The sequence below is a fragment of the Bombus terrestris genome, chromosome 16 (genome assembly GCF_910591885.1).
Source record: "Bombus terrestris chromosome 16, iyBomTerr1.2, whole genome shotgun sequence".
Taxonomy (NCBI): domain Eukaryota; kingdom Metazoa; phylum Arthropoda; class Insecta; order Hymenoptera; family Apidae; genus Bombus; species Bombus terrestris.
The window spans coordinates 2,819,412-2,846,538 of NC_063284.1; the positions used below are offsets into that span (position 1 = coordinate 2,819,412).

The window sequence follows — 27,127 nt, forward strand, 5'->3', positions numbered from 1 at the left end:
CGTGCGTAATAAATAAAAATGACTTCAAGGATCGCATCGAAGATCTTGATCGGATGAAAAGCTACTTAATATTAAAATTCTAAATGAGACTAGAATCATCAGGTGATCACTCATATATTCTATAAACGAAGATATGGTATAACTGATTGTATGCTCTTTTTACTGAGTGTACTTGCTGCCCAAACAATTCGTACCTCGGAACGAAAGTTTAATGTAATCCAAAGGAGATTTTGAACAATGAAACTTATCGGAAAAATCAGTTTTTCGAAGTGGAAACGGAAAGAACTAAGAAGTAAAGCTATCATTGTACTCTATATAGAATAATCGACTGACTATTATTAAAAGAAATACTTTATTGAGAGCTTTTGCCATTAACAAATTGACAAATCTCTACGAAATTGGACGTTACATAACTGAAGCTTAAAGTTAATAAAGAGTACAAGTTCTACAGATCAATGGCGAGCCTCTCAATTTCTTCTGCGAAAAATCTCATATCAGCCTTAGTGAGTCCAGAATTCTGTAAAACGAGCCTGAAAAAGTTAGGTAGCTCGCGTAGAGGCTGGTACGTGATCAACATTGAGCCCTTCTTCACCATTCGCTCCTTTACATCCGGTCCGATTTTCTCAAGGGCTTTCAACAGTTCTCCGTCTTGCAAGTGGCGTTTGGAGGGCGGCACGTACCAGAAGCAGACGTTGGTGCACTCGGGCTCAAGCATCAGTTTGAAACCTTCTCTGTGTCTTATATAATCTGTGAAGTACCGCGCCAATTCGAACACTCGATCTACATGTTTCTCCAAGCCATGAGTGCCTTTTGCTTTCCACATGAACCAGAATTTCATCACGTCTGCCCTACGACCGCACTGAATGTGCTTGTCCCCACTGTCGAAAGAAGAGTCATAAAATTTGTCTGGTTGGAAGAGATAACTAGCTTTTGAGCTATGTGCTGCTTGCAGGAGATCCTCATGGCGCAGTAACAATGTTGAACATTGTTGCGGAGCAGCCAACAATTTGTGTGGGTTCCAAGTAACAGAATCTGCCAGTTCGACACCATCCAGGAGGTATCTGTGCTTTGTGGACATCAAGGCTCCTCCTCCCCACGCTGCATCCACGTGAAACCACAGATTGTACTTCTTGCAAATGATAGCAATCTCTCTTAAGGGATCGAATGCACCTAGGACTGTAGTTCCTGCTGTAGCAGATACCATCAAGGGTACTGCACCTTCGTCAAGAGCTTTCTTGATCTGTTCTTCCAAATTCGTTATGCACATCTTTCCTCTGCTGTTAGTTTTCACTTCATACACATTGCTAGTGCCTAATCCTAGGAAAGCACTAAGCTTTTTGACAGAATAATGGGAATCTCTGGAAGTGAAAATTATTAACCTGCCAGCACTGGATAAGCCTAACTCCTTCAATTGAGGAAACCTGTGAATGACGATACATAAAAACGTAGGAATTTCGGGGATTCCAATAGATTAATCAAATTACAAAGAAATAAGAAGTACTTGTAGTGACGTGCCAGATTAATTGCATAACCATTGGCAATAGAACCACCAGGACAGAATATTCCTTCACCTTTACCATCCTTCCAGCCAACTATCTTCCTCATTTCACGCAATATTTCCTCTTCCATTAAAGAGAACACTGGAGAAACTTCATAGGTGTAAACTGAAGGGTTCAAGGCGTCTGTTAACCATTGTCCAAGAAGGCCATACGGATCTACGCTGGAATATAGTTGGTTTATGAATCGAGGATGACCTGTTTTTACGCTGTACTTGATCACGTTGCGGGCGAGGGTGAAAAGCTTCTCATGGGAGGATCCTTGGTCAGACAGCTTTAAGTCAATGGCTGATTGAAGAGTTGCTGGTTTCATCCATTCCACTACTTTGTTTTTTCTTGAAGTTCCCTGAAAGGTAATTGGAAACTTATATTATGTAAGTTAATAGGATAGAGAACTTTAATTTAATTAGTATGGGAACTAGCTTTTCTTTTTTTGCGACGCAGTTTTTTCTTTTTTTTTCCCTTATATTTTATAATTTAACTTGGAAGTAGAGTAACATGAACGCAATTTGTGGCACAATTCTTCGTCCATGAATTGACAGAGCACATCATTAACAAAGGAAGAAAAAAAGTCGCATAAATAACGTTTGACTCACGTTTTCACAACCAGGAAAGATTAGTTTTATAATAAATCAGTGACAGTCGTTGCTCATGGATGCATTTGAATATTAAGTTCTAAGTTACATACATTGGACAGAGATTTAAATATACTTGGGGAAAATGATTATCTTCATTTCACTGTATTCAAATTATGTAAAAAGAATTATGACAATAACGAACATACGTTTGATTCAATTTCAAGAATTAAGAATGTAATAAATGGAAAGAGGAAGATTATGGTTTAGAAAATGTGAGAACAGTCTATTGAGATAGGGATCAAAATGAAGCAAAGAAATTTTTAATAACGGTAATGTACTTGAAGCGTAAAGATAATTGGATACTTCAAAGTGAATGGCTTTGAAAGAATAAGAAGTGATTGGAAGCGTTCGTGTGTAACATAAATTATTATACCGAGTCACTGAGAACCACGCTTTTTGCCTAGTTTTACTTCGGCGAATGACTATAAATCTTCTTTAAAGATATTTTATGTTTAATACTATACTTCTTTAAATTATTTAAATTGACAGGAAATAAAATTCTTATTTCAACTTTTCAATTTATCCAAAAACATCAAGGGAATTGTCTAAATTATAATTTAGAATTTATATTAGCACTAAAAAAAGAATTAATTATAACAATATATTTGAATTTTTATACCTTAAAAAATATAATATTTCTATATATAATGTATAAATATGCAATTGTTTGTAATTTAGATTGAATTCATGTAAATGACTAAAAGTTATTACCCAGGGAAAGTATAAGAAATTGTTCAGTCTCATAAGGAAAATATAACGTATATTCCAGTTTATCTCAAGTCAATAAACTTCAGTCGAAATGTCAATGCAATTTGTGCGTCACGAACGTAATTTTCCTTGTAGTTTACCTGGTCGTTTCTTGCGCCATACTTTTCCTATTTCCAGATTCATGAGAATATATATGTATACCAATATACATATGTTAGTATTATTGTGGAAAGAAATTGCTTCTTCGATACAAATGGAAAGAAAATCCTTCAAATATTCAATTTAGAGATTAATTAAAATAAAATATAAAATCGTTATGGTGTTCTTAAATGTACATTTTAATTCACTATATTGCATAATTATCTCTTTATCATAACTATCTATTCATTCTAAAAGCCTATTTGTTTGCTTCAATAACTGTCAATATATATCCATATTCTTCTAACAATAGATTTTAACAATGAATTTACCTGAAAAACTGCTTCTTCCAGGAGCAGATCGATGAAACTTCTCATAAACTTCTCATGGACCTCTCTCACCGGAAGACTCCTGTAGTTACAATCTTCTGTGGATTCTCCGTTGACAATAGAATTTGGACAACCGTTTTGATAATCCTCTTCATCATCACCAGAAGATAGACGAGCAAGATCGCTCTGTAAACTGTTGTCACAGACTTTTCTCAAGAAATTATCTCTTATTTGGGGCGGAGACACGCTCACAGTTCCCTCGTTAGCCGGCATAGTTACGTATCGAAGTTTTTCTCAATCTGTTCGGCGTGGTGCTCCTACAGTTTCCTTTATACTAATGTCTACTGACCAAGGACAAGATCGTTGCGCGTTAACTACCTTCGGCTGTATTTGCTTCACCGAGATTCGCGGGACTGGTTCTCCTTTCCTGCCTCTTTTTCTGATGAATATCGCGACCAGGGCCTTGATGAATTGGGAAACTATCCTTTGTTCTATATTGCTGTTTCGACTAATCAAGTAAATAGAGCGTCGAGTTAAAGGGAAAATTTACATTCAAATGTATCATCGACAATGCGATGAGATACATTTGAATGTAACTCGAGATCTCAATCCAGCTGTTTAGTTGTGTTTAACTTTCTCCAATTATCGATTATTATTCTTTTCTCTTGCGATAAATTTTTGCGTCAAATCCGTAAGCATTCTTCTTGTGCACTCATTTCAATTAATTAGAAAATTATAGTAATATTAATATTCATAGATGATTCGTCCTTGAAAGCATTCTTGGATTAATTCAAGAAGGAAAGAACAAGAAAGATAAATATTTAAATCAGATACTATAACAATCTTTTTTAATGACTTCGCTAATGACTTATACAGAAATAGAACTATTTATTTTTAATATTTCTTATTTTAACGTGTTTTTTTCTCTTTCGTTTTAAGGGTGATGAGAAAGATCGAGATTGTTTCGAGTTGTTGATGCTCGTTACCGATAATAGTAATAGCTGGTAATTTTGGTGGAGCTATGCGTTATTCAAGCTGAATTCTATTACATAATTTTATTACGTCCAATAATAAGTTACATATATGGAAATGCAGCCACCAATAATTTTTATCCTTAATACGTAATTGACTGATATTCAATCTCTTCTAGAAACTTTGACGCACTACAAATATTCTGAGAAGAAACTGGATGCTTAAAACCAGTTGTAAATATTCTTTAATGCTACTCAATCAAAATTGCTTATTACTGATTATGTAATGAAAATGAACAAAAATTAAAAATTATTGCATGTAGTATTTTTACGAGATTACGTTTGCTTCAAGATACATGTAGATCATACAGTGATCAATAATGATTATATAGACTCAAATAATGTGACAAAAACAAAATACTTGGGTTGTATATGCATAAATGAATATGCATGCCTGAGATTGCGAATGTATCATTTACGTATCACGTGTATGGTGTCAAGTATCATTAGGATGAGACTTTCTTAAATTACAACCACCAATCAGTACCAAACTTCAATCACAAAAACATTCCTTATAAATTATCAACAACACTATTCATAATTTGTAACAGTAAAACACATTAGTTTTTGTGTTTGATGAAAAAAATAAATTTCTAAAAATAATTTATTTATAATCGAGCATTGACTGTACTGTTTAACGAATAATATTTGACACTTATCTATGAAGATATGTATGTTTTTGTGAGTTACACAATGTTTACACAATAGATTTTAAATTTGAAAAAACTTTCTATGAGTGTAGATTTTCCACTGCCTACAACCTTTAAATATCGCTAATTCCTAGTATCAAATATTTTTGGTGATCTAATAATTCATTTTAAAAATTAATAACAATGATAATTTTAATAACAACTTCATTTTTTATACAAATATGTTTTTAGACAAGCCAAACATGTTTTCTTGTTTACAGATGAATCATTAATAGCTTTCAATATTAGAAAAATATTTCATATTTTCAGGTACATATTTAATGTTCTAATACATCGGTTCGCATAACAGAGCATATTATTCTTTTCGTTTGAATCTAATCAGCATAATATTAGGAAAAACTTCCTTTGAAAGTCAGATCTGGACCAATCTAACAAGTAGAAATGATATTTATAATAGCTTAAAATGGTTTCAATACAATTAAATACTGTTTTATTTTTAAAAATATAAATTGTAATGCGAGTGATTAATAAGTTTCATTATACACTTACACATCTTTTATAAAATTGATTGCATTTAAGAAAAAGACTTGCTGACATTTCCTTTGAGATTCAAACGTATTTTTAAAAACATATTACGTATAATTTTGCATCAGGAGACTGTTTTACAGTGACATAAGGCACAAACTTCATTGAATTTATTTTTCATAAAATATATAAGCTTTGATAAGTTATTTTAAAAGGTATTTTAAAATACTTTGTGTGTTAATTCTATGTAGATACTAGGTGTAGAAGAATTTCAATGAAATCTGTTTGAGATAGCTTCTTTGTCATTAGAAACATATTCTAAGTACATGGTACAGAACTATTTCACAGTATCCGTTGCTTCTTTTATCGCCTCATAAGAATATACATACCTAGAAACTACGGTATATCTACATTTTGAAATATGCAATTATATAAATAGATACAGATATAAACTCTTTCCTTATTCATTATAGTAATAAAGTAATATATGTTATAATAAAATGCAATGACATTAATCAGAACCCTCTGCATAAAGTTTACAAAATAGCACAAGGTCCACTTAAATTGTGTTAAATCAACAAAGTCTTAAATGTGTAGAAGAACCCCTTAATTGTATGTCAATATTTTGCGAACTTGTATTTCCCACAATTAACTAAGTTACCAATTATTGTACACATCCCTGATCATTGGAACACTACTTCCTCTTATAATGTTAGTTTAAATATATAATTACGTGGATGCACAATACTAGTAAAAAATTAATTTTTTGGTTAATTAATTAACCACTAATTCCATGGTTTGCTCGTACACCATCATATCTACACAATGATTGCATAAGAATTAAGACTGTAATATGTAACATTATCCAAAATAGGCACCACAATTAGAACAACGTCGAGTCTTTAATAGTAAGCAGCATATTATCCCTAATGGGAAGAACAGGATTGCACATAGTAGTCCAAGACATGTAAAATCATCTTCCATTACACCCACCTATGTTGTAAAATCTGACCTTAGTTCCTACTTTTCATCTCAAATAATTGAATACCAAACATATGGGAAGGAAATTAAGATTTGTTTATTAAAAATTACTTACTCTACATGCAGGACACCCTCCAACTAAAATTATTTCTGGCATAAGTATAGTGGTTGATTGTGTAGAACCATAGGAAGGTACATAATTGTGATTATTAGTTCCACTTGAGCTAGGATAGTATCCTGCAGGTGGAGGCCATGAAGTAGACCCTGCGTATTGTGTTGCATTGTAACCTGGATCTGGTGGTTGTCATGAAAAATTAACTACATAAGACACATCCCATGTCAATTTCTGTTATTACTTCTAAATATAACATTTTTTGTATCAAACAAGAAACAATTATTTAATACAACAAGATATTAAAAATTAATTTATTCTTTTCCATTACTATTCAATCAATTTAGATTATTAGCCTGGAATATGAATTACAGTATGACAGTATAGTCAGAGTATTCTTAAATCAGAGAGTAATGACATCAGAAATTACCTCTTCCATTTTTGTATAAAAATATCTCGCAATATTAATAACATTATAACATTAATAATATATATTTTTTCAAACTATTTCTTTAAATTTCAATAATGATAATCATAAACGAACGAACTTAAATTATTTACTTTTTAAAACTTCGTAATAATCTTCGTATAATGCGAAATATAAAAATTATTAATATAAAATTAATAGCTTAATAATTCAAGCTTTAAATGTAATAATTAGACTTAATAGCAGTTCACATTATTTTTAGACAACAAAATAATACAAAACAGTAAAATTTCAATTTTGTTGCTCACTTATTGGCGCAGTGGCTGCTGCGTAAGACGGAGGTTTATCGTTCCCTGTAGTCAGCGGTTGCTTTTCCATCGTTTAATAATCGAACTAATGGCTTTTATGAATAATTTGCACAATAAATTGGCGTAATTAGATAATTATCATCGATACAATTTTTTTCTGACAGCTAGTACCTGTATTAGCCCAAGATCTGACGCGGTTCCAAAACAAATAGTGCATTACTATTTTCGCCCGGGAGAACCACTTAAGATTTCACTTTTATTCTTCGATTAGAATACGAAGTTCTATTGGTTGATTCTTAGTGACGTCATTTCATTGTATTCGTTTTAATTTGATACTCATTTCGAATTGCATGACTAACGTGTATCGCGTTTTCTTACGGCTGTAAAATTGATTTACTTGTTTTTCTTCCAACATGCCACAATAGCGAATTATACGTAATTAGTATAAGTAATTGGAGGAATTACAGAGTGTGTAATATTAGAATTAAGAAATTTTCATATTGAATCAAAAATTTTCCTTTTTATCTTTCGCACGAGAATTAAATATAATTAAGGTGGTAATCATAATGGCTGTGTAGATAATATAAAAATTTTCGTTTTTATTATTGAAGTGAAGTTTTTAAATAGCTCCATATAAAAAATTAATTATTTGATTTTTAAGTTATTTAAGAATCATTAAATATTTTTAGTTATTTATTTGGATAGCTGTTTTCGCTGTTGATTTGATTAAGTTATACGAAATATGTGTTAGAATTAAGAAATCATAGTTATAAAACAAAAATAAAGAATTCCCGAATACTACATGCATTTATATATACTATAAATGTACTTATATGATTTATTAATTAATTTATTTTATGATAAATAAATTTTGTTTAATTTATTAGTTGTCTTCTGTAGGCAAACTGCAGGGAGTTGTACATTTGGCGTATCTGTGATAGAATAAAATATTTCCTTTAGTCAGTCACAAATTTAAACTTTAAAAAATAGTGCAACTGAACTTAAAGTAATATATCTTTTATTACAAAGAAAAAATCTGTATCTTAATTGACATCAGTAACAAAGATAGAATTACGAAACTTGCAAAATTCAATACAGTCATTAAATTTTTCCGCCACTGGTTAACACAATATCGTCTATAGCAGGCAATATTCACAAGCCTTTATCATTTTTTAAATTTCCGTGATATAGAAAATCATTTAGAACAAATAATTACTATTATAATATACAATTACTACTATAATAATACATACTTTTAATGAACGACTTATATATTAAAATTTCTTTATTTGGATGAGCAAAAAAGTGTAAGGGAAGTCTAATAAAATTTAAAGCAAAATTTAAACAATTCATATATTAAAACTTTTGTATTTTAATAAATAGTAAATAATATAGATACCAAATAATAATATATATGACGTATAATAATATAAATAAATATAATAATAATATAAATAATAATATATACTAAAGTTTTAAGCCCAGTATGTACGGTATTTATATAGGGATTCCTAGATTACTCATAAGTAACTAGTAGGTGTATGCATGCGTGTGTATGTGTGTGGAGGGCGCCACTTGAGCCTCCTTCGTCGTTTCAGCCTGTCTCTTGTGTGGTTTCTCCGCTGTTTCGAAAGTTTGCTGTCATTTTTCGGAGTTTCGTCATCGTTTCACATGATTTCGTGAAAAATGGATTGAAACGTAATCTCAAGACGAAACTCATTTGAAATATCGTTGTTCCACCTATTTGTCGTTGGTAAAGCTCCTAATCGATACGCGTTTCATCGACAGTGCCGCAGAGGTTTCCGCGGATGACTTCTGCCTCCAGAAGGTGGTGCAAAACGATGTACGAGGAACCAGTATGCAAATCACGGTGGTAAAGATGCGAGACTTCGATCGAGTCGCGTGTGCTCCCGTGCCAGCGTAGCAGAGGAATCAGCGCGGCCCGGCGACGATGCGAGATAACTCCAAAGAGATGTTCATTATCAGAGCTTTGGAAAAGATCCTGGCTGACCGGGATGTCAAACGGTCGCACCTCTCTCAGCTCAGAAAATCCTGCGAGACTGCACTTGGTAAATTCATTAATTGTCAACTTATCCTGTGTGATAACACTAATATATGTAATCGAAGAAGTTCCTTGAGAGTTATGCATACAACACAAAACTATTCCTATTATAGCAAATGTTTAAAATTGTGATACTCTACTGTAAAGTATTATAAATGATTATATTGTGTGATTTATAATTGGAATTAGTTTAATATTTTAATCCATTATTCTCTAAATGTTCTAATAAGATCTTGGTTACATAGAGATTGATGAAAGATTCTTCTTCAGAATAGCACATTAAATTCTTTAGTGTTTTAAAATTGACTGGTAAAATTGCATTTCTTGATCTTCATAGAAAGATCTAATTAGATTAATTTGATGATTTAATATATTGCATCAGCTTCAATTTTTCTTTTTATTCAGTAATATATAGATATTAAGTAACATAATTATATTGTATGTTATTCAGTTCTTGGACTTTGACATTTAATGTATATGTGTTGTAATATTAAATATATACATATGTCCATATGAAAATAGGAATCAATATGTATATGTATTGTCTGTTATATTCCTGTCTATTTTTAATTAGTTGTTACCATACAAAGTTGCTTGATTTTCTTCAAACTTTTGAGAAATACAGACTAAAAATAATTTTGCATTATATTTTCAAAGAAATATTAAAATCAGTTTATAATTTTAAATATATATTGTTTTTCAGATAACTTGAGAAATGAAATCAAAGAAGGCTCAGGCACTCAAGTGTCAACCGCTTTGCCACAGCCTCGCAGTGATTCATATGTTATCTCTGCAGAAAAGTATTTTCTGCCCTTTGAATTGGCCTGTCAAAGCAAGTCACCAAGAATCGTGGTCACTGCTCTGGATTGTCTGCAAAAGTTAATTGCCTATGGACACCTTACGGGAAATGTACCTGATTCTACAGAGCCAAATAAGCTGCTCATTGTACGCATTGTTGAAACAATATGTGGATGTTTCATGGGGCCACAGACGGACGAAGGAGTACAATTGCAGATTATAAAAGCCCTTCTCACAGTTATGACCAGTCAACATGTGGAAGTTCATGAAGGTACTGTGTTGCTCACCATACGCACGGTATACAGTGTTTATCTGGCCTCAAGGAATCTGGTTAATCAAACTACAGCTCGAGCTACGCTCACCCAGATGATTAATGTTATTTTTGCACGTATGGAAACGCAGGCAGTAAGTTTACTAACCAATTGGCATAAAATTGCATTACTGAAATTTACATAAAAGAATATTAAGGAATATTTTTTGCTTTCCTAGGAAGAAGAGACCGTCCGGAATGAGGTAGATCATGCCGAAACCACCAATGTAAACTCCACTAACTGCACTTCTGGAGAGCTTGAAACCGAAACAGTAAACCATGAAGAATCATCAGTGGAGAACAGTCAAGAATCACAGTTAATAGTGAGAGGGATTTTAGAGGATGTAGTAAATTCTATTATTCCTGAAGATTCAACGAATATAACTACTGTAACGTCAGAGGAGGCTAGCTTAGATCAAGTGCCTATAGATGAGAATTCCGACGAGGCTGTTGCAGAGAGCGATAATATGGTCAGGGCGAAGTTCACTCATGTGCTACAGAAGGACGCTTTCTTGGTTTTCAGAGCACTTTGTAAGCTTTCCATGAAACCACTTCCTGATGGCACTCCAGATCCCAAGTATGTGTAAAGAATCTTTTTATTAAGAAAATGTTTTAATGCAGACAATTATTTTTAAGTTGACTCAAGTCTTTTTGAGATATTTTTTGACATTTTTGTATCTCATATAAATCAAGTAAAACCTAATTAGTTTTTTTGACTTAACCATTTAAAGTTGTGATATTGGAATATTTGTTATTTCATGTATCACAATTTCACAAATAGAGAAAAAGTATGTCGCTTTTCTAATAATCAAGTTGGTATCTCAAGGTTTGGCATCTTATGAAATTTTTGTGGTATACTCTCTTTAGGTCCCACCAGCTCAGGTCGAAGATCCTTTCCTTACAATTGCTTCTGGGTATCCTGCAAAATGCTGGACCAGTATTGCGTTCCAATGAAATGTTTGTCATAGCCATAAAACAGTACCTCTGTGTAGCACTCTCGAAAAACGGTGTCTCTTCCGTTCCCGAGGTGTTTGAATTATCTCTAGCATTGTTTCTTGCACTGCTGGCTCGCTTCAAAGTGCACTTAAAGATGCAGATAGAGGTTTTCTTCAAGGAGATTTTTATGAATATCCTCGAGACTTCTAGCAGTTCTTTCGAACACAAATGGATGGTGATTCACGCTTTGACTCGTATTTGTGCGGATGCACAGAGTGTCGTGGATATCTATGTGAACTACGACTGTGACTTATCAGCTGCGAATCTGTTTGAAAGGTTGGAAAACAACAATTACCCGTAAATTTATAAAACGAATGAATATTTTATATTTCGTATTATTATATTCTTATAGAGAGATTAAATTAGTTATATTCTATATTTTTACAGGCTTGTGAATGACTTATCAAAGATAGCACAAGGTAGACAAGCACTAGAATTAGGTGCATCACCCAATCAAGAGAAATCAATGAGGATCAGAGGTCTTGAATGTTTAGTATCCATCTTGAAGTGTATGGTTGAATGGAGCAGAGATCTGTATGTGAACCCTAGTGTTCCAGCTGATCAGCAACTCCCATCTGAACCTCCTGATCCTCCAGTGGAACCTCCCCTGCCTCGTTATGGAAGTGCTGGTAGTCTATCCTCAGCGAACTCTAGTTTAGTAGGAAACAAGGAGATCCCGGATTCTCCTGAACAATATGAGGTCCAGAAACAACAAAAAGAAGTGTGGGAGACTGGCATCGATATGTATGGATTACAATTCGTTTTTTAGTTTCTTCGTTTTGTTCTGATATTTAAAGCATCAGGTTGTCTCAAAACAAAATTCTTTTACTTCTTTCACTTGAACAATTGATTTTTGTCAAATAGTTGACTCGTATGTTATTGTATCGTATAATTCCTTTTACGTTTATGGAATTATATGGAATTATATGGAGATGTGTTAAAATAGACATATTACGAAAATTTATAATTATAGCCAAGTTATGAACAGCCTTTTAATTTAACTAGGTACAAATCGGTCATAAAATGTTGAATGTAAGTTAAATTGCAGAAGGATAATAGGACTGCCTGGTATTTTAAATCATTGTAATGACACTTAGGAAATGGCAGAGTCGTAAAGAAACATGTATTTTATTAATTAAATTGGTATTTTTACCTCTAGTTTTAATCGAAAGCCAAGCAAGGGAGTACAATATCTTCAAGAACAAAGTCTTCTAGGTAATTCGTCCGAAGATGTTGCCCGTTGGCTTCATATGGATGAGCGACTCGATAAGACCGCAATCGGCGATTTTCTCGGCGACCATAATCACAATCAGGTGATGTACAGCTATATTGATCAAATGAATTTTGCCGACCGCGATTTAGTTACAGCCCTTAGATATTTTCTCGAGGGCTTTCGGTTGCCTGGGGAGGCGCAGAAAATTGATCGATTAATGGAGAAGTTTGCTAGTCGATATTGTGAATGTAATCCAAAGTAAGTATCCTTTAAATTTCAGTATTATATGATATCATATTATCATATTTTTTCATATTTCTTTCGTGTTATCTTCTTGTACATAATATTATATAATTTTAACATTTTTTTTTATAAATTAATTCATCTTTTACATTACCAGTAATGGCTTATTCACAAGTGCGGATACCGCATATGTATTGGGCTTTTCGATCATTATGTTGACTACTGATCTACACTCGCCTCAAGTGAAAAATAAAATGACCAAAGAGCAATATATCAAGCTAAACCGACGCATTAGTGATAATGAGGATCTCCCTGAAGAGTACTTATCGAAAATTTATGATGAGATTGCCGGTAACGAAATTAAGATGAAATCCAATCCTAATCGACCTGGCAAGCAAGGTAGATAGAAATTGAACTAATTAAGTAGATTGTTATATAATTAATAATTTTAAATATGCTTGGTGTTACAGTGATATCTAGCGAAAAGAAACGACGGCTTTTATGGAACATGGAAATGGAAGTAATCTCGACAGCAGCGAAAAATCTAATGGAATCTGTCAGTCACGTTCAAGCACCGTTCACCACGGCTAAACACCTGGAACACGTTCGACCTATGTTTAAAATGGCGTGGACACCATTTTTAGCCGCATTCAGTGTCGGTCTTCAAGACTGCGATGATCCAGAAATTGCTTCTCTTTGTCTAGATGGTATTAGATGTGCAATACGCATTGCTTGCATATTTCATATGACGGTAAGCGTTTCTGCGATATCAGCGAAATTTTAAACTACTATGATAGTCTTGTTTCGGCTAGTTTTATTCAGTTGGTTACTTTTACATCTGAAGCTGTATGAATTGTAGAATATATAAGATACATCGTAAGCTTCAAATCACTCAAGATCTTTGTTGTAAATTCTATTTTTCTATTTTAATTATAGTTAGAACGGGACGCGTATGTGCAAGCCTTAGCACGGTTCACTTTATTGACTGCAAATTCACCGATCACTGAAATGAAGGCGAAGAACATCGATACGATCAAAACTCTAATTACTGTAGCTCACACTGATGGTAATTATCTTGGCAGCTCTTGGTTGGATGTTGTTAAATGTATCTCTCAACTTGAGCTTGCTCAATTAATTGGAACTGGAGTCAGACCTCAGCTGTTGGGTCCACCTTCGAAGCCGCATTTCCCTTCACCATTAGTAAACTTCAACTTAACACATAACAACTTGCATCAGAACAGTAATTTGAATCTCAGCTCGTTGGACCGTAAGTATGTCATTGACATCCCATAAATTTTTCATGATACTGTAATGGTAAAAAATACGCTATTACGCACGCATATTGAAGATGAAATCCTAGTCAACAAAAATTGTATTCTTTAACTTCTGTTTATTTTCTATCTATTTACATGCTTCGTTTTTTTGTATGTTTTTTAGCAAGCGTAAAGGAATCGATAGGAGAGACAAGCTCTCAAAGCGTGGTGGTAGCTGTCGATCGAATATTCACCGGTTCCACTAGACTAGACGGTGACGCCATTGTAGAATTCGTGAAAGCTCTCTGTCAAGTGTCTCTGGAAGAATTATCACACCCAACGCAGCCCCGGATGTTCTCTTTAACCAAGATCGTAGAAATTTCTTATTATAACATGGGACGTATCAGACTTCAGTGGTCCAGGATTTGGCAAGTGATAGGAGATCACTTTGACAGAGTTGGTTGCAGTCCTCGCCAGGATATCGCTTTCTTTGCAGTCGATTCTTTGAGACAACTTGCGACCAAGTTTATAGAGAAGGGAGAATTCGCTAATTTCCGGTTTCAAAAGGATTTCCTCAGACCGTTTGAGCATATCATGAAAAAGAATCGATCACCAGTGATTAGGGACATGGTGGTCCGTTGTGTCGCGCAAATTGTACACTCACAGGCCCCTAATATTCGATCAGGATGGAAAAATATATTCAGCGTGTTCCACCATGCAGCTAGTGACAGAGATGAAGCTGTTGTTGAGCTAGCATTTTCTATGACTGGGAAGATTATAAGTGAGTGTTTGGAGATGTGGTGATATACTTGATGTGATAATTTTAATTGGTTTATGTTATATTTGGTATATATTTTCAGATGAATTGTATGCCGAAGATTTCAGTATCATGGTAGATTCCTTTCAAGACGCCGTAAAGTGCCTCAGTGAATTTGCTTGCAACGCCTCCTTCCCCGAGACGAGTATGGAGGCCATAAGATTGATACGTTCTTGCGCGTCATATATCGACGCCAATCCAAATCTCTTCGCGGAGGGCATGATGGATGATAGTGGAATGGTTTCTGAAGAAGATAGAGCTTGGGTAAAGATCTCATATTTTTTTTATATATCCCCAATTTTTTCAAATTCTTCCAATTTGTCCACTAGGTACATTCGGTAAACTTTTTATTATAAAAAATTTACTACTCGAAGATTTTATTTATATAGGTTAGAGGATGGTTCCCGCTGTTGTTCGAGTTATCGTGTATAGTGAGTAGGTGTAAGTTGGACGTTCGAACACGAGCGTTGACCGTTCTTTTCGACGTTGTGAAAACACATGGAGCTTCTTTTAAACCCCATTGGTGGAAAGATCTCTTCCAAGTCCTGTTCAGAATCTTTGACAACATGAAACTTCCTGAACAACATACAGAGGTGCATGAAAAAATTTATTTTTTAACACTGCTGCTTTTTTTTGGTCTGCATGATATATAAATTACCTTTGGCAGTGATGCACTCCAAATAATGTAGAATAATTTTTATAGTGAACATATGAGCACTCATGCTAATATTTCAGAAAGCAGAATGGATGACAACAACGTGTAACCATGCTCTGTACGCAATCGTCGATGTGTTTTCACAATTCTACGACATTTTGGGGCCTCTTCTACTAGAGCAGCTGTACTCTCAACTGCTATGGTGTGTGCAACAGGACAACGAGCAGTTGGCACGTTCGGGAACCAACTGCCTAGAGAACTTGGTGATCAGCAATGGTATCAAGTTCGACGAGCAAACTTGGGAGAAGACCTGTAGTTGTGTCCTCGATATCTTCGAGAGCACTCTGCCATCCGCCTTACTCAGTTGGAAACCTCAGTCGCCTAATAAGGAATCTGACCTAGATGTAATCACAGGAGATGCAGACAGCCATATGGGGATCCTCAAAAGAAGCAACAGCTCTCAAAGTTTAACAAACGGCGAGACCGCGAAAAACAAAATTTTCTCCGCATTATTAATTAAATGTGTGGTGCAGTTGGAGCTAATTCAAACAATAGACAACATTGTGTTCTACCCAGCTACATCCAGAAAGGAGGACCAAGAGAATCTAGCATTGGCACAGGCGGACATGTTTAATGGGAAGTCCTCTGAATTGGGTGTAAGAGCTGGTGCAGATCAGCAGAAGGAGGAACAGGGCATGTACTGTGCTCTGACTACTACGCATCTATTACAGTTAGTCGAATGTTTGTTGAAATCCCATAGATTCGCGAAGAGTTTCAATTCCAACCATGAACAACGGAATGCTCTGTGGAAAGCTGGTTTCCGGGGCAACGTGAAACCAAATTTGCTTAAACAAGAAACACAGTCATTAGCCTGTGCATTGAGAATCCTCTTTAAGATGTATAGTGATGAAGCTCACAGAGCTGACTGGAGCAAAGTGGAAACCAGGCTTGTTGAAGTGGCTTGTGAAGCACTGGAATATTTCTTGGCACTTTCCAACGAAGCTCACCGAGATGCTTGGACTCCGATACTGTTGTTGCTTCTCACGAGGATCCTAAAGATGAGCGACAATCGGTTTGCAGTCCACGCATCTAGCTGTTACCCATTACTTTGTGAGGTTATGTGCTTTGATCTCAAACCGGAATTAAGGTCCGTGTTGCGGAGATTCTTCCTGAGAATTGGTCCGGTATTCAGGATCACGCAGCAGTAGTAACGAGTCTTTGTAAAGAGTGAGATTATACAATTTTTTGGTTCATTTTAAAGATTATAGAAGAAATTCTTGCAATTTGAATTGGTCGTAGTTTGTAAACATGGAGAATTCCATGGAGTTAAGTCTAAATTGCTTTTTTTAGATTATTAGGATAGGAGATGAACAGTATCATACAAGTTTCTATGCTACTATAAGAATTTACATTTGAATACTTTATGTGGTATCTTCTTTTATCTTTAATTTGCAAGTAGCTAGGACTTGTACTTCTTGCAAGAATTTCTCCTTCATATATTGTAATGCGAATTGAAATGAAATAGTTTAATTGAAATATTTTCTCTCAAGAAATAAAAGAAGAATTATTAAATACGGGAACTGTTCGATATTTAAGGCAGGACGATAAAGTAAAATATGTTTTAGTAAAATCCTAAAGGCAAAGCATAATATGTATGTACTGTATATGTTCAGAACCTCCTTTGTATTTAACATATTCTTCATTTTTATAAGAAAGAGGGAACTTCGAGTGAGGAGTTTTATAGTCCTGATACAATATGTGTGCAGAGTATTTAATAAATAGAGTATTTTCTGGATATAACATAATGTGTATCTTTGAAAAGACGATACTGATAATAGTAGATTTATGTTTAAGTAAATTGTTTATATTTAAATTCACATTTAATTATCTTATGCGCCATTTCGATATAATTTTCTTAAATCTGAATTATTTTATTATAATTGAAAATGATATAAAACATTCCAAATTGTAAATTAATTGTGATTATTTAATTGAACAGGGTAGGAGGTGAAAATTATAGGCTTAACACAGTGTTATTACAAATGGGGAATTTCTCTGCATACTTGGTATGAAATAGATAAGGAAAAAATTTCCTTATTACCAGGAAATGCGCTATTTATCAAATGTTTTGTATATTCAGTTATTGTAAACTGTATACAAAGTGTCTCCTGAAGTATACTGTATCATAGGAAGAAATAGATCTTTGAGTGAAAAATCAGATGATTTCTGATATTTTTATAGAATTGATTAGTAACTTTGTAACTTTTAAATAATTTAAAAATTCTATGACCAGGTAGCCAAGTAGAATCCTTAATATCTTGTTTTTCACTTGGAAATCTTATTTACAGTAAATCTTTTAAGGCACTTCTTGTATATTTACACAAAATATTTAGGAAATGATGGTATAAGCAAGAAATGGCAGATACTTAATAAAAACCAAATCAAATGCATTCTCTCTGTTCGATGATGCCTCTTTATTTTCACAAGCCTCATTAAGTTACACTTAAAATAGGTGTGAATAATAAGGTATTAAAAACGATCAAAGGCGGTTGGATAAAAGGAATGTAATGTAAAGAGGAACTCGAAAAAGAGTATTGTGCGTTATTTAGTTTATCATTTCTAGCTTATACTACTATTTTCGAGATATACATATAATCTCTGTATAAAAATGCAATGCGCCCATAGTCATCACTCAGTAGTCGTATATATATAAACATCCATCGCGGATAGGTGTTCAGACAACGAGTGATAGTTATCTTGATAACTCGTTAGGGTCGATCGTTATACATAGAGTCACTTTAACGATAAAACATGAGAAATCCCGTGGACACACGTTGCATGTATATTCACATTGCATAGAAACTATTTATGCTTAAGTTAGAGTAATTATTTACATAATGCAGCCTTATTTAAATAAATTCTAGAGAAATGAGGTCGTTTTCTTTCTGTGTTACCTTGTCATTAGAAGGTCACTGCTAGTTTTTAAATATATTTCATTTATATTCATTTTATTAATAATTTAATCTTGTTTATACTTACATTAATACACTTATATTTACATAGAAACTTATGCTTTTCTATTTTGGAGACTATAACAATAAGTAACACCATGTGCCTTTAAAAAGAATAGTTGGGAATTGCTCCAAACCATTCTTGAATGAAAGCTAGAATATCATTAAGATTTGAATCCTGAGGAGCTTGGCGTGCAGTATTAATCAACTTTGTCCAGTCATCACGGTCTACCACATGCTGAACCTTTACAGATAGTAATTCATCAATATACTTTGAAAAAGATTAAAAAAAAAATAACATTCACTGACAAAATTTATAAAATACCTCTGCAAATTTAATGATTGAGCCTCGAATGGGATACCCAGTCAAGATGCAAGCTTGAAGACTTCCACAATCAACAGAGTGAGCAGTCAATGAACCTACATAGACTCCTCTGTGATCTGTGGGGAGAATCTGCTCCACTTTTTGATCCATAGATACAGCAAGAACCCATTCACGGACTTCTTCTCTCTGTTCTGCTGTTAAACTCAATGTCTCTGGCAGAGGAACCTCCACAGGGAAGTCTGTTACAGCTAAATCTTCAACATCCAACACGGTACTATCACCTTCTTCTATGCACTCCTCTAAATCCAGGAAATGGTTTAGAAAAACAAAGGCTTCACTATTCTTTCCAGCTGTACGTGCTTCTATCCCTGCTTCATAGTAAGCTCTATCAGCAAGAAGAAGGTCAGTGTACCTCAGTAAAGTAATGGAAGCTTTTAAGACCAGCCCAGAAAGTACAGGATAATCACGACAACCATATTTCACTGCTGAATAATGAGTAGCTTCGAGTACTCTCTCAAATTTCGATTTTTGACTTGATTCTAATGGTTTTAGATTCTTCCAGAGATCCAAGAGTACAGTTCTCAAGTGACTTAAGTATCTGTATTCATAATATGCCTGAAACAAAACAGCTTCCAGTTGACTATTTCTTTTTTACCAAGTTTATCAGTATGCTATTCTTACCTCTGAATTCAAAATGCTCTCAGACAACTGTAAGTAGAGATTAAAATTTTGCTGGATGGGAGGAGTACCATACTTAACATATAATTGCAAAGCATCTAGTGGAGCATTCCCTTTCAATAGTTGAACCGCTCTTTGTGCCACATATTTGTGCAAAACCTGAGTTCCTTGAGTGCTTGCAGTCTCAAATACTTGGTTCCATTGACCTTTATTAGCCAGTATCTCAAGTCCTGCATCTGCGTCTATTTCCACAAGTCTATCTATTTGTCCATCCCTCAGCATTGCTTCCTTATACTTCTCTTCCAGATAAGGTTCTATATCTGGTGCCAATTCATTCACAATTCTCTTGGCCTTTTCCCACTCTCCAATTGAAGCCAATGAATCAATAGCATCTTTCAATTTGTCTGCTTGTAAGAATACCTAAAGGAAATAAGAAAGAAGTTAAATTTGTGAAATTAAATCAATCTTTTATTTGTAGGATATTCAATGGTAAGATGGCAACCTGAGCAGCAACAGCATATTCTCCAATAGCAAACAAACGTGAGCCAAGATCTCCACCGACTTGAGCAACAGTTTCTGAATCAGCTTGATGAAGTAGAATATCAGCAGCCTTGATAAGAGACGACCTGGGCGCTTGAGGATCTAGAATTAAGATATCGAGAGCAGCTCGCACTTCACCGACTTCTAACCACTTTCTGGCTTCTTCAAAAGCGTTTGCACCAGCAAGAGAGGCGCTTATTTGACCAAGTTCACGCCTGAGATTTGCTTGTTGACTCGGTAGGTATTCTCTGCAAACGCGTAGCGCCTCAGACCACATTCCTGCTTTCTGTAATATTCAAAAAGCATTTAAGAAATGAATCAATATACACATTATGCATTTTTAAATAATCACCTTATAGTGTTCAATAATCATTTCAGGTTTATGGGCTCTCAGTAGCAAAGTTTCAGCTAAGGAATAGTCCTGTGCTTCAACTGCTTCATTAGCCCTGGCAATGAGGACTTGAGCAATTGCATCTTGGTTAATTGATTGAGCTACATCTTCAGCAGCCTCCCAATCTCGAGTATGAATATACATCTGAACAGCCTCCATGGTTCTTCCAGCTTTAATAAATTCTTTCTCTGCTTCAGAGAAATGACCTGCATCTTCCAGTGCCATGGCGTGTCTATAGTGAACTTCTTTCATCTGATCAGTACTCCCATATTTGACAATTTCCAAAGCCCAATCGAACAAGTCAGCTTCACAAGCTAGCTGCAGACAGCCATCTAAGTAGTTCAGCCGCATAAGCAGCCTGGCTGCTAGTTCTGGTGCCAATGTACGTGCCCATATTAAAGCTACCTATATAGAAATCGGAATTTTTTAATTATATATGTATATAATATGCATTTTATACACAAAGATAAGTGTCTAGTAATCGAGACCTGTTGGGCTGCGTTATCTCCAGCATGCTGTTTCGCTACACGAAGAGCATCCTCCCACATGTTGGCTGTCCTATAAGCAGTCACCGCTCCTCTCCAATCACCAGCTGCAAGATAATGCTCCTCAGCCTCACGAGGCTTGCTAGACTCATTCAATTCTCTGGCTAAGTGCGCGTGAGTGGTCTCTAAAAGATCTGGTCTATATTTTGCTACTAATCTAATCATATCTGCACGCCGACTAGCCTTTCTGTACATCGCTATAGCTGAATCATATTTGCCAATGGCAAGATATAGTTCCTCTGCGTGTTTCAGATCTCCTGTTTCACAGAGGATTGTAGCATGTTTTAACAGGACTTCGTTCGCTTCATCAGGAGTCATATACTCTTGAGCTACTTCATGAGCACGACTCCAGTTGCCATTTTGTACGTGAACATCAACTGCACGTCTGGCATCTCCAGATCGAATGAAAAGCCTTTCCGCCAAGTTCTTCTCGTGTATGGAGGCGAAATATTCGGCCAGTTTCTCGCACTGTTTCCTTATTGTGGGATCATCATCCTCGATCACCTTTTGAAAATACTAGTATTAGCGAGTACTTTATTTTGAATATTGCATGTATATTGGGTATTTCCGCATATTTAGATCTTCCGCAATCTGTTAATTATAGAAAAATAGGCAAATGTGAAGAAATCTTTACCTGTATGATCTGTAGCCCTTTTCTCCACTGCCGTGCATTGATAGCAGCATCCAGAGCCAGAGCAGTTTCTCCTGCCTCTATAAAATGATTAATAGCTGCATCATAGTGCCCAGCAGAGGCCAAGTGCTTGCCCCATTCTCGTTCAAGGTCAACTACCGAAGTAGGATCCACTTTTCTAGCTAATTCCAATGCTCTTGCGAATACTCCAGCTTGAGAGTAGCATTTGATAGCTTCCAGAGGCTCTGATGTCTTTTCGAACAGTTCTCCGGCTAATTCCATTAAGTCCGTCGCTTTCAAGACTCTCACGATTTCATTAACAATGGATCTGTCCTCCAATAGATCTGGATTGGCCAGAACAAGTCTAGCTGCTCGACCAGGTCGATGAGCATCTAGGTATAGCTTGACTGCACGTCGAGGATTAGTGGGTTCCAAAATGGCAGCGGCTCTAGCTGTCTGACCACTTTCGAGTAGCCAAGTCAAATGTCTATCTCTGAGCTCCTGGAGACCTGGCCAGCCTCTGTTTTGTGCTAAAATCAACGCATCTTCCCAGTGCCAATATTTTTGATACATGTCCAGAGCCTGGCCTAGTTCATTTTGTTCCAAATAAATGGCTTCTGCAGTTTTTAATTCGCCATTTAGAATGGCTAATTTTGCCCAACAGTCAGGGTTCGAAAGTGGATCGTGTCCAGTCTCTGCACGGTACTTTTCGCCGATTTCTATTATATTTTTTAAGAATCTGGAAGAGCAATGAAAAGCTTTTTATGGTAACTATTCAAATACTGTAATTCACTGTAATTGGCAAGGACAGACAGGAACAATGAAGAAACAGATATAAACCTGGAACAAGCTACATCCCCGAGAGCTGCGTAGCACCTGGCAGCTACCAGTAACTGTCTAGCAGCCATTGCATTCCTAGCCACATTTTCCCACATGGCCTCCGCTTGAGGCCTATCTGCCAAATCCTCCAGGAATAATAAAGCTCTACCAAAATCATTGTCATGTAGCGCTGTGCCAAATTCTATCAGTGGTTCATCAAGCAGATAGGCCACCTTGCCTCCAGCCTCCTCCACCGTGACAGTAGTTCTTCCATCTTCTCTAGTAATGTCGATGGCGTCACCATGAACTGGAATTAATGTTGCCACTTCGGGATCATCGACGTTGTACCAGACTGCCAAGGTTTGTCCGGTTTGAGCTACTACTACATCACTGCCTAGTACCCAAGAAGCAAAACTGGCTCCAGTCAGTAATAAAATTCTTCCACCTAGCTCGTCACTTAGCCATAGCCTAGATAAATAGCGAGAATTAAGAATATATTGAAATCTCGATAAAATTGATAAATGTTGGATGAAAGAGAAACTTCAGAGGTAGATTTTTTTAGTAATATAGATTCCATATTAATCGACAGAAGTTTACGTTATCGACTGTTGCGTGTCAACAATGGATAACCAGTTCGGCTATAGATGTGAAAAAATTTAAGGGGCCATTCTTAAAATTAAAATAATATAAAAATCAAGAATAAAAAAATTGCGTTTCCGACTTTCTTTCTTAATTATTGACAATTAAACATTAACCGAAATATCCCTGTGAGCGAGTAAACCTCCTTACACGAACGAAAGTGGATCAGCCTAAGCAGCAAGGTGTACAGGATCCTCAAATTGAACGCTACATGGACAGCAGGTTATCTCGTACAAGTTTTTTTACACCTGTAGCCAAAAACTCTGTATGTTTCTCCCAATAATTTTTTAAATAAAATCTTTCCGTAAAACACTAAGGACATTTCTGCATTTAGGAGGGCTACAATACTTCAACTACGAGAATACAAGAATACTGAAATACTGCATACTGAACGATTAAAAAAATCTCATGTAAATGAGCGAGATACTTCATTACCTGGCTCTCTTGTCTCTGGATAGTAACCTGTGACCCGTTTCGCTAAGTTCCAGCCAATCTACACGGACATCATGAGAAACCATTGTAACAGTAAGCCCAGTTACCAGGTCCATGATGCGAACGGTTCTTGGATCCAACAAATAAGCGAGCCTTTTATTATCCGGTGCTTCAGCAGCCTGTCTCTCATTGATCCTCACACTAACTACATGAGGATTTACTGCTTCTGTTCTTACTGAGCCTAATGCCTCATTGTTCCCATACTCAACTATGGTTAGCTCTCCTGAACAGAAGATTAGACACACTCTTGGATATTCAAAAAAGAATTTTTCACTGTTGCTTTTGTCTTCCCAGGAAATTTCACTGATAAGATTTAGTTCAATGTCAGCTAGAAGTAGAGTGTTAGCTGTACGAGCTATCACATTATTGTCAGCTCGTCCTAGGACTTTGACATCCTCTATCTCATAGCCTGTTTGGGATCTAATAATTACTGGCCGATTGCCCTCTTGTAATGGACGAATCACTACTTGGCTGGGTCCAACGTAGGCCACTTCGTGACTTCCTCTGATCACCGTTCTCTTCAGGACTGTTTCGAATTGCTCTACTGCGCCGCAGAGGCTGCCTACAAGCAATCTGGAAAGTTAATAATATATAATTTTTATCTCTTTTATTCTGTATATACATATATTCTTTGCTTTTTATTCTCAAATATTTTTCTGAATTGTTTCTTCTTTATTTTTTATTTTCTAAATTCCCTCATATCGTCTATCATTTCAGGGTCATAATTTGGTCTAATTGCATGGAACATTTTATATAGGCTGACCTGGAACCATCACGGCGCCAGGATATCGCAGTGACCGTATAGAAATTAGGCAAAGATCGTGTATTTGCCTCTTCCCAAATGGAACGTCGAGGACTCCAATCCAAAATTCGTATTTTGTCCCAAGAACCGATAGCAACGCTCTGTCCACTGGGACTACAGCAGGCCACAGCGATTTCTTTTTCGTTCTCGCGACTGTAGTCGAAATTTTTCACTAACTTTCCACGCGAATCGTAAAATGACACTCGTCTGTCGCATCCTGCAGCCAGAATATGCGATTGTGTCCAAGCTAATGCGTATGCTGGTACTGTATGAGTACAGATACGTCCAGAAGGCTCGTGATTTCCATCGGCGGTTAAATGATACTTTATTATGCTACCGTCAGCGTGACTTGATAAGAAACCGGTTCCTCGTATACTGAAATTAAAGATAAGATGATGATTTTATTTAAATTAGATATATTACAAAGAAATTTCTAAAAGTATATGAGACGTTTATTAATTATTTAAATGAGCATCCACCTTATCGATTGTCAGGATCATGACCTAACTTATACCAAACTAAAATACCAAGATAAAACGTAGCAGAAGTATTTTTATGAATATCCTGAAAATAAGCCAAGTGGCGATTATATGTATAGTAAAAAAAATTGTTCAGAATATTGACCTTACAACATTTGAAAATTATTGAAATTAGTGAGGTAGTCTCTCATTTGAATAATTACCAGATGTTTTAGAATGATGTACCAAGCAAGCAAGAAGTGATAGTAGAGGTTGACAATTATTTTTTGTCTAATAGATACATGATCTTGCTTCAGTTTTTGACTGACCCTATTCAATGCAGCAAACAACAAGGACAATAAGATATGCAATGCTTGTTTCAATACGGAGGAACTAATGAGAAAATAAAATATTGCGAAGATAGATTACTTGGAAGCCAAGGCAATTGTGGTGGAATCAGCCGTGTAAAGTGTCTGAGCTTTCTGAGTCTTCACCAATGCAATGCGAACTTTGCCATCTACCAAACCAATAATAATTGGTCCCTCGGTCAGCCAAATTAGGCAAGTGACAGGAGAACTTTGACGAAACTTGTTGCAAATCACTTTCTTCTCTCCCCTATATGAGAAGAATATCCTTTAAAAGGAATTTTGACAATTTTTTAAACTAATTTTTCCTATCATTTACCATTGTTCTCCAATCTTGTAAACGTAAACTATACAGTCAGTCTGGCCCACTGCTATTTTTGTCGAGTCTGGAGAAAAGGCGATACCCTTGACCACGTAACTCTTTTTACCAAACTAGAAAAGATGGGTAATTTTTCATAAAGGTACACACATCGTTTGAATTTGAAGAATCTTTTTATAATATTTCAATTATTGTTTTTCATATCTTTTTGAATACCTTCGTACCTTCGAATCGACAGGTTTCGTGGAAAATTTGTCACGTTTCACGCAGTTCTCGTCAAAAAGGTATATGGAACGATCAGAGGAAGCGACAGCCAGTTTTAGACTGTTTGGTGACCAGCTTATACCCACCACTCTATTCTCGTACTCCTGTTTTATAAAATAATTTTTCAGAAACTTATCTAAAATATTTTTCCCTACTTTATATTTAATTATTACCTTAGTACGAGTTAATGTTTTTCATCTATCCTTTATTTTATTATTTCTTCAAATAGATTTTATTTTTTAATTTTTTGTTTTAATTTACCCTAATTCTTGCCTAATTCCCTAATTTACCCTAAATTTTGTTTGAATTACCCTAATTCAGTTTGCCATTAATTTTGCATTATTTAAAAAATGTTATTTTCTTACTTTGTATCTCATTATTACTTTAGTTTAGTTTAATATCTCTCTAAGCAGATTTTATTTTCTAATCTTTTATTTTATTATTATTCTAGTTTAGCTTACTGTTAACTCGTTATCATGTTATATTATTTTTCCACATTAATCTTAGTAATGCTTACTTTCGTATTTAGATCAATTACAAGCATTATTCAGAACGTCATTAAAATCATTAACTAATTCAAAGTATATGTACTTACATACGGTGGCGTAACATTGCCCAAATATTTGAGCAACATGGTTATTCCTTATCGCTTTTAACATCGATTGATTGCAGAGAATTCTCGAGAAAATTGTTTCTGTTTGTACACCTTCGCAGTCACGTTGGTTCATTTCGAGCGATATAAACGTGAGTTTCTGAGACGCAATACCGCATGAGACGTTTTGTATACGTTCAAGTTGCCTAGCGACAACAACCTTTGAGGCTTGTCTAGAAGCCAGGAAAATTGATAAGGTACGTTAAAAGTTACCAACATATAATTCTTATTGAATTTACGTTAGTTTATTCAGAAGAGTATACATGTATGATTAACGAGGAAGGAGAATCTATTCTCAAAAGTTGAATAATTTTGTGAAAATTAACTGACAAAATTATAATTCTGTATAATTAAATAAATTCTTAGGTTGAATGTTTCAAATGATTTGCAATCTCCATTGAATCTACACATGTACTTGAATTTATTCATACAATATATAATGTAAC

At 35.1% G+C, this 27,127-nt stretch overlaps 4 protein-coding genes and 1 long non-coding RNA gene across 7 annotated transcripts; 2 read left to right on the forward strand and 3 right to left on the reverse strand.

Annotated features, from left to right (window-relative positions):
• Window positions 1-333: 333 nt before the first annotated feature.
• Window positions 334-4,117, reverse strand: LOC100648382 (cysteine sulfinic acid decarboxylase). Its single transcript, XM_003403113.4, has 3 exons — window positions 3,373-4,117; window positions 1,502-1,902; window positions 334-1,421 (listed from the first exon to the last, which is right to left on the reverse strand). The coding sequence occupies exons 1-3, from the start codon at window positions 3,640-3,642 to the stop codon at window positions 446-448; spliced, it is 1,647 nt and encodes a 548-aa protein (XP_003403161.2). The 5' UTR covers window positions 3,643-4,117; the 3' UTR covers window positions 334-445.
• Window positions 4,118-4,200: 83 nt separating this feature from the next.
• On the reverse strand, window positions 4,201-7,679 carry LOC100648152 (brain protein I3). 2 transcript variants are annotated; one of them, XM_012319777.3, is made up of 4 exons: window positions 7,575-7,679; window positions 7,404-7,495; window positions 6,672-6,850; window positions 4,201-6,568 (listed from the first exon to the last, which is right to left on the reverse strand). In XM_012319777.3, the coding sequence occupies exons 2-4, from the start codon at window positions 7,471-7,473 to the stop codon at window positions 6,437-6,439; spliced, it is 381 nt and encodes a 126-aa protein (XP_012175167.1). In that variant the 5' UTR covers window positions 7,474-7,495; window positions 7,575-7,679; the 3' UTR covers window positions 4,201-6,436. The 2 variants fall into 2 exon arrangements, with proteins under 2 accessions (XP_012175167.1, XP_048269375.1); XM_048413418.1 differs by having other exon boundaries at window positions 7,404-7,671.
• A 1,270-nt stretch (window positions 7,680-8,949) lies between these two features.
• LOC100648040 (brefeldin A-inhibited guanine nucleotide-exchange protein 1) lies at window positions 8,950-18,682 on the forward strand. 2 transcript variants are annotated; one of them, XM_012319775.3, is made up of 14 exons: window positions 8,950-9,101; window positions 9,192-9,472; window positions 10,169-10,668; window positions 10,753-11,150; window positions 11,441-11,845; window positions 11,957-12,313; window positions 12,729-13,040; window positions 13,183-13,424; window positions 13,496-13,776; window positions 13,962-14,292; window positions 14,463-15,059; window positions 15,139-15,359; window positions 15,485-15,688; window positions 15,831-18,682. In XM_012319775.3, the coding sequence occupies exons 2-14, from the start codon at window positions 9,355-9,357 to the stop codon at window positions 16,956-16,958; spliced, it is 5,094 nt and encodes a 1,697-aa protein (XP_012175165.1). In that variant the 5' UTR covers window positions 8,950-9,101; window positions 9,192-9,354; the 3' UTR covers window positions 16,959-18,682. The 2 variants fall into 2 exon arrangements, with proteins under 2 accessions (XP_012175165.1, XP_003403158.1); XM_003403110.4 differs by having other exon boundaries at window positions 8,968-9,472.
• LOC100647919 (intraflagellar transport protein 172 homolog) lies at window positions 18,086-26,751 on the reverse strand. Its single transcript, XM_012319776.2, has 14 exons — window positions 26,625-26,751; window positions 25,990-26,133; window positions 25,766-25,878; window positions 25,511-25,696; window positions 24,585-24,998; window positions 23,765-24,394; window positions 22,712-23,158; window positions 21,875-22,610; window positions 21,184-21,744; window positions 20,657-21,100; window positions 20,267-20,590; window positions 19,768-20,184; window positions 19,087-19,701; window positions 18,086-19,005 (listed from the first exon to the last, which is right to left on the reverse strand). Exons 1-14 carry the CDS (start codon window positions 26,661-26,663, stop codon window positions 18,868-18,870), a joined length of 5,208 nt encoding a protein of 1,735 aa, XP_012175166.2. The 5' UTR covers window positions 26,664-26,751; the 3' UTR covers window positions 18,086-18,867.
• LOC125386577 lies at window positions 25,783-26,272 on the forward strand. The gene is made up of 2 exons (XR_007226867.1): window positions 25,783-25,907; window positions 26,004-26,272. It is a non-coding gene; the product is annotated as an uncharacterized LOC125386577 (long non-coding RNA).
• Window positions 26,752-27,127: the final 376 nt, after the last annotated feature.

Coding starts and splice junctions, on each gene's coding strand:
- LOC100647919 (XM_012319776.2), bottom strand. CDS start 26,663: ATGTTGCTCAAATATTTGGGCAATGTTACGCCACCGTAT. Junction 23,159..23,764: donor TCCAGAGACAAGAGAGCCAG/GTAATGAAGTAT, acceptor CTATTTATCTAG/GCTATGGCTAAGTGACGAGC. Junction 21,101..21,183: donor GAGATAACGCAGCCCAACAG/GTCTCGATTACT, acceptor ATTTCTATATAG/GTAGCTTTAATATGGGCACG.
- LOC100648382 (XM_003403113.4), bottom strand. CDS start 3,642: ATGCCGGCTAACGAGGGAACTGTGAGCGTGTCTCCGCCCCAAATAAGA. Junction 1,903..3,372: donor TGGAAGAAGCAGTTTTTCAG/GTAAATTCATTG, acceptor ATTACCTTTCAG/GGAACTTCAAGAAAAAACAA. Junction 1,422..1,501: donor AATCTGGCACGTCACTACAA/GTACTTCTTATT, acceptor CGTCATTCACAG/GTTTCCTCAATTGAAGGAGT.
- LOC100648152 (XM_012319777.3), bottom strand. CDS start 7,473: ATGGAAAAGCAACCGCTGACTACAGGGAACGATAAACCTCCGTCTTAC. Junction 6,851..7,403: donor AGCAGCCACTGCGCCAATAA/GTGAGCAACAAA, acceptor GACAACCACCAG/ATCCAGGTTACAATGCAACA. Junction 6,569..6,671: donor GAGGGTGTCCTGCATGTAGA/GTAAGTAATTTT, acceptor TTTACAACATAG/GTGGGTGTAATGGAAGATGA.
- LOC100648040 (XM_012319775.3), top strand. CDS start 9,355: ATGCGAGATAACTCCAAAGAGATGTTCATTATCAGAGCTTTGGAAAAG. Junction 9,473..10,168: donor ATCCTGCGAGACTGCACTTG/GTAAATTCATTA, acceptor ATTGTTTTTCAG/ATAACTTGAGAAATGAAATC. Junction 12,314..12,728: donor TGGGAGACTGGCATCGATAT/GTATGGATTACA, acceptor TTTTACCTCTAG/TTTTAATCGAAAGCCAAGCA.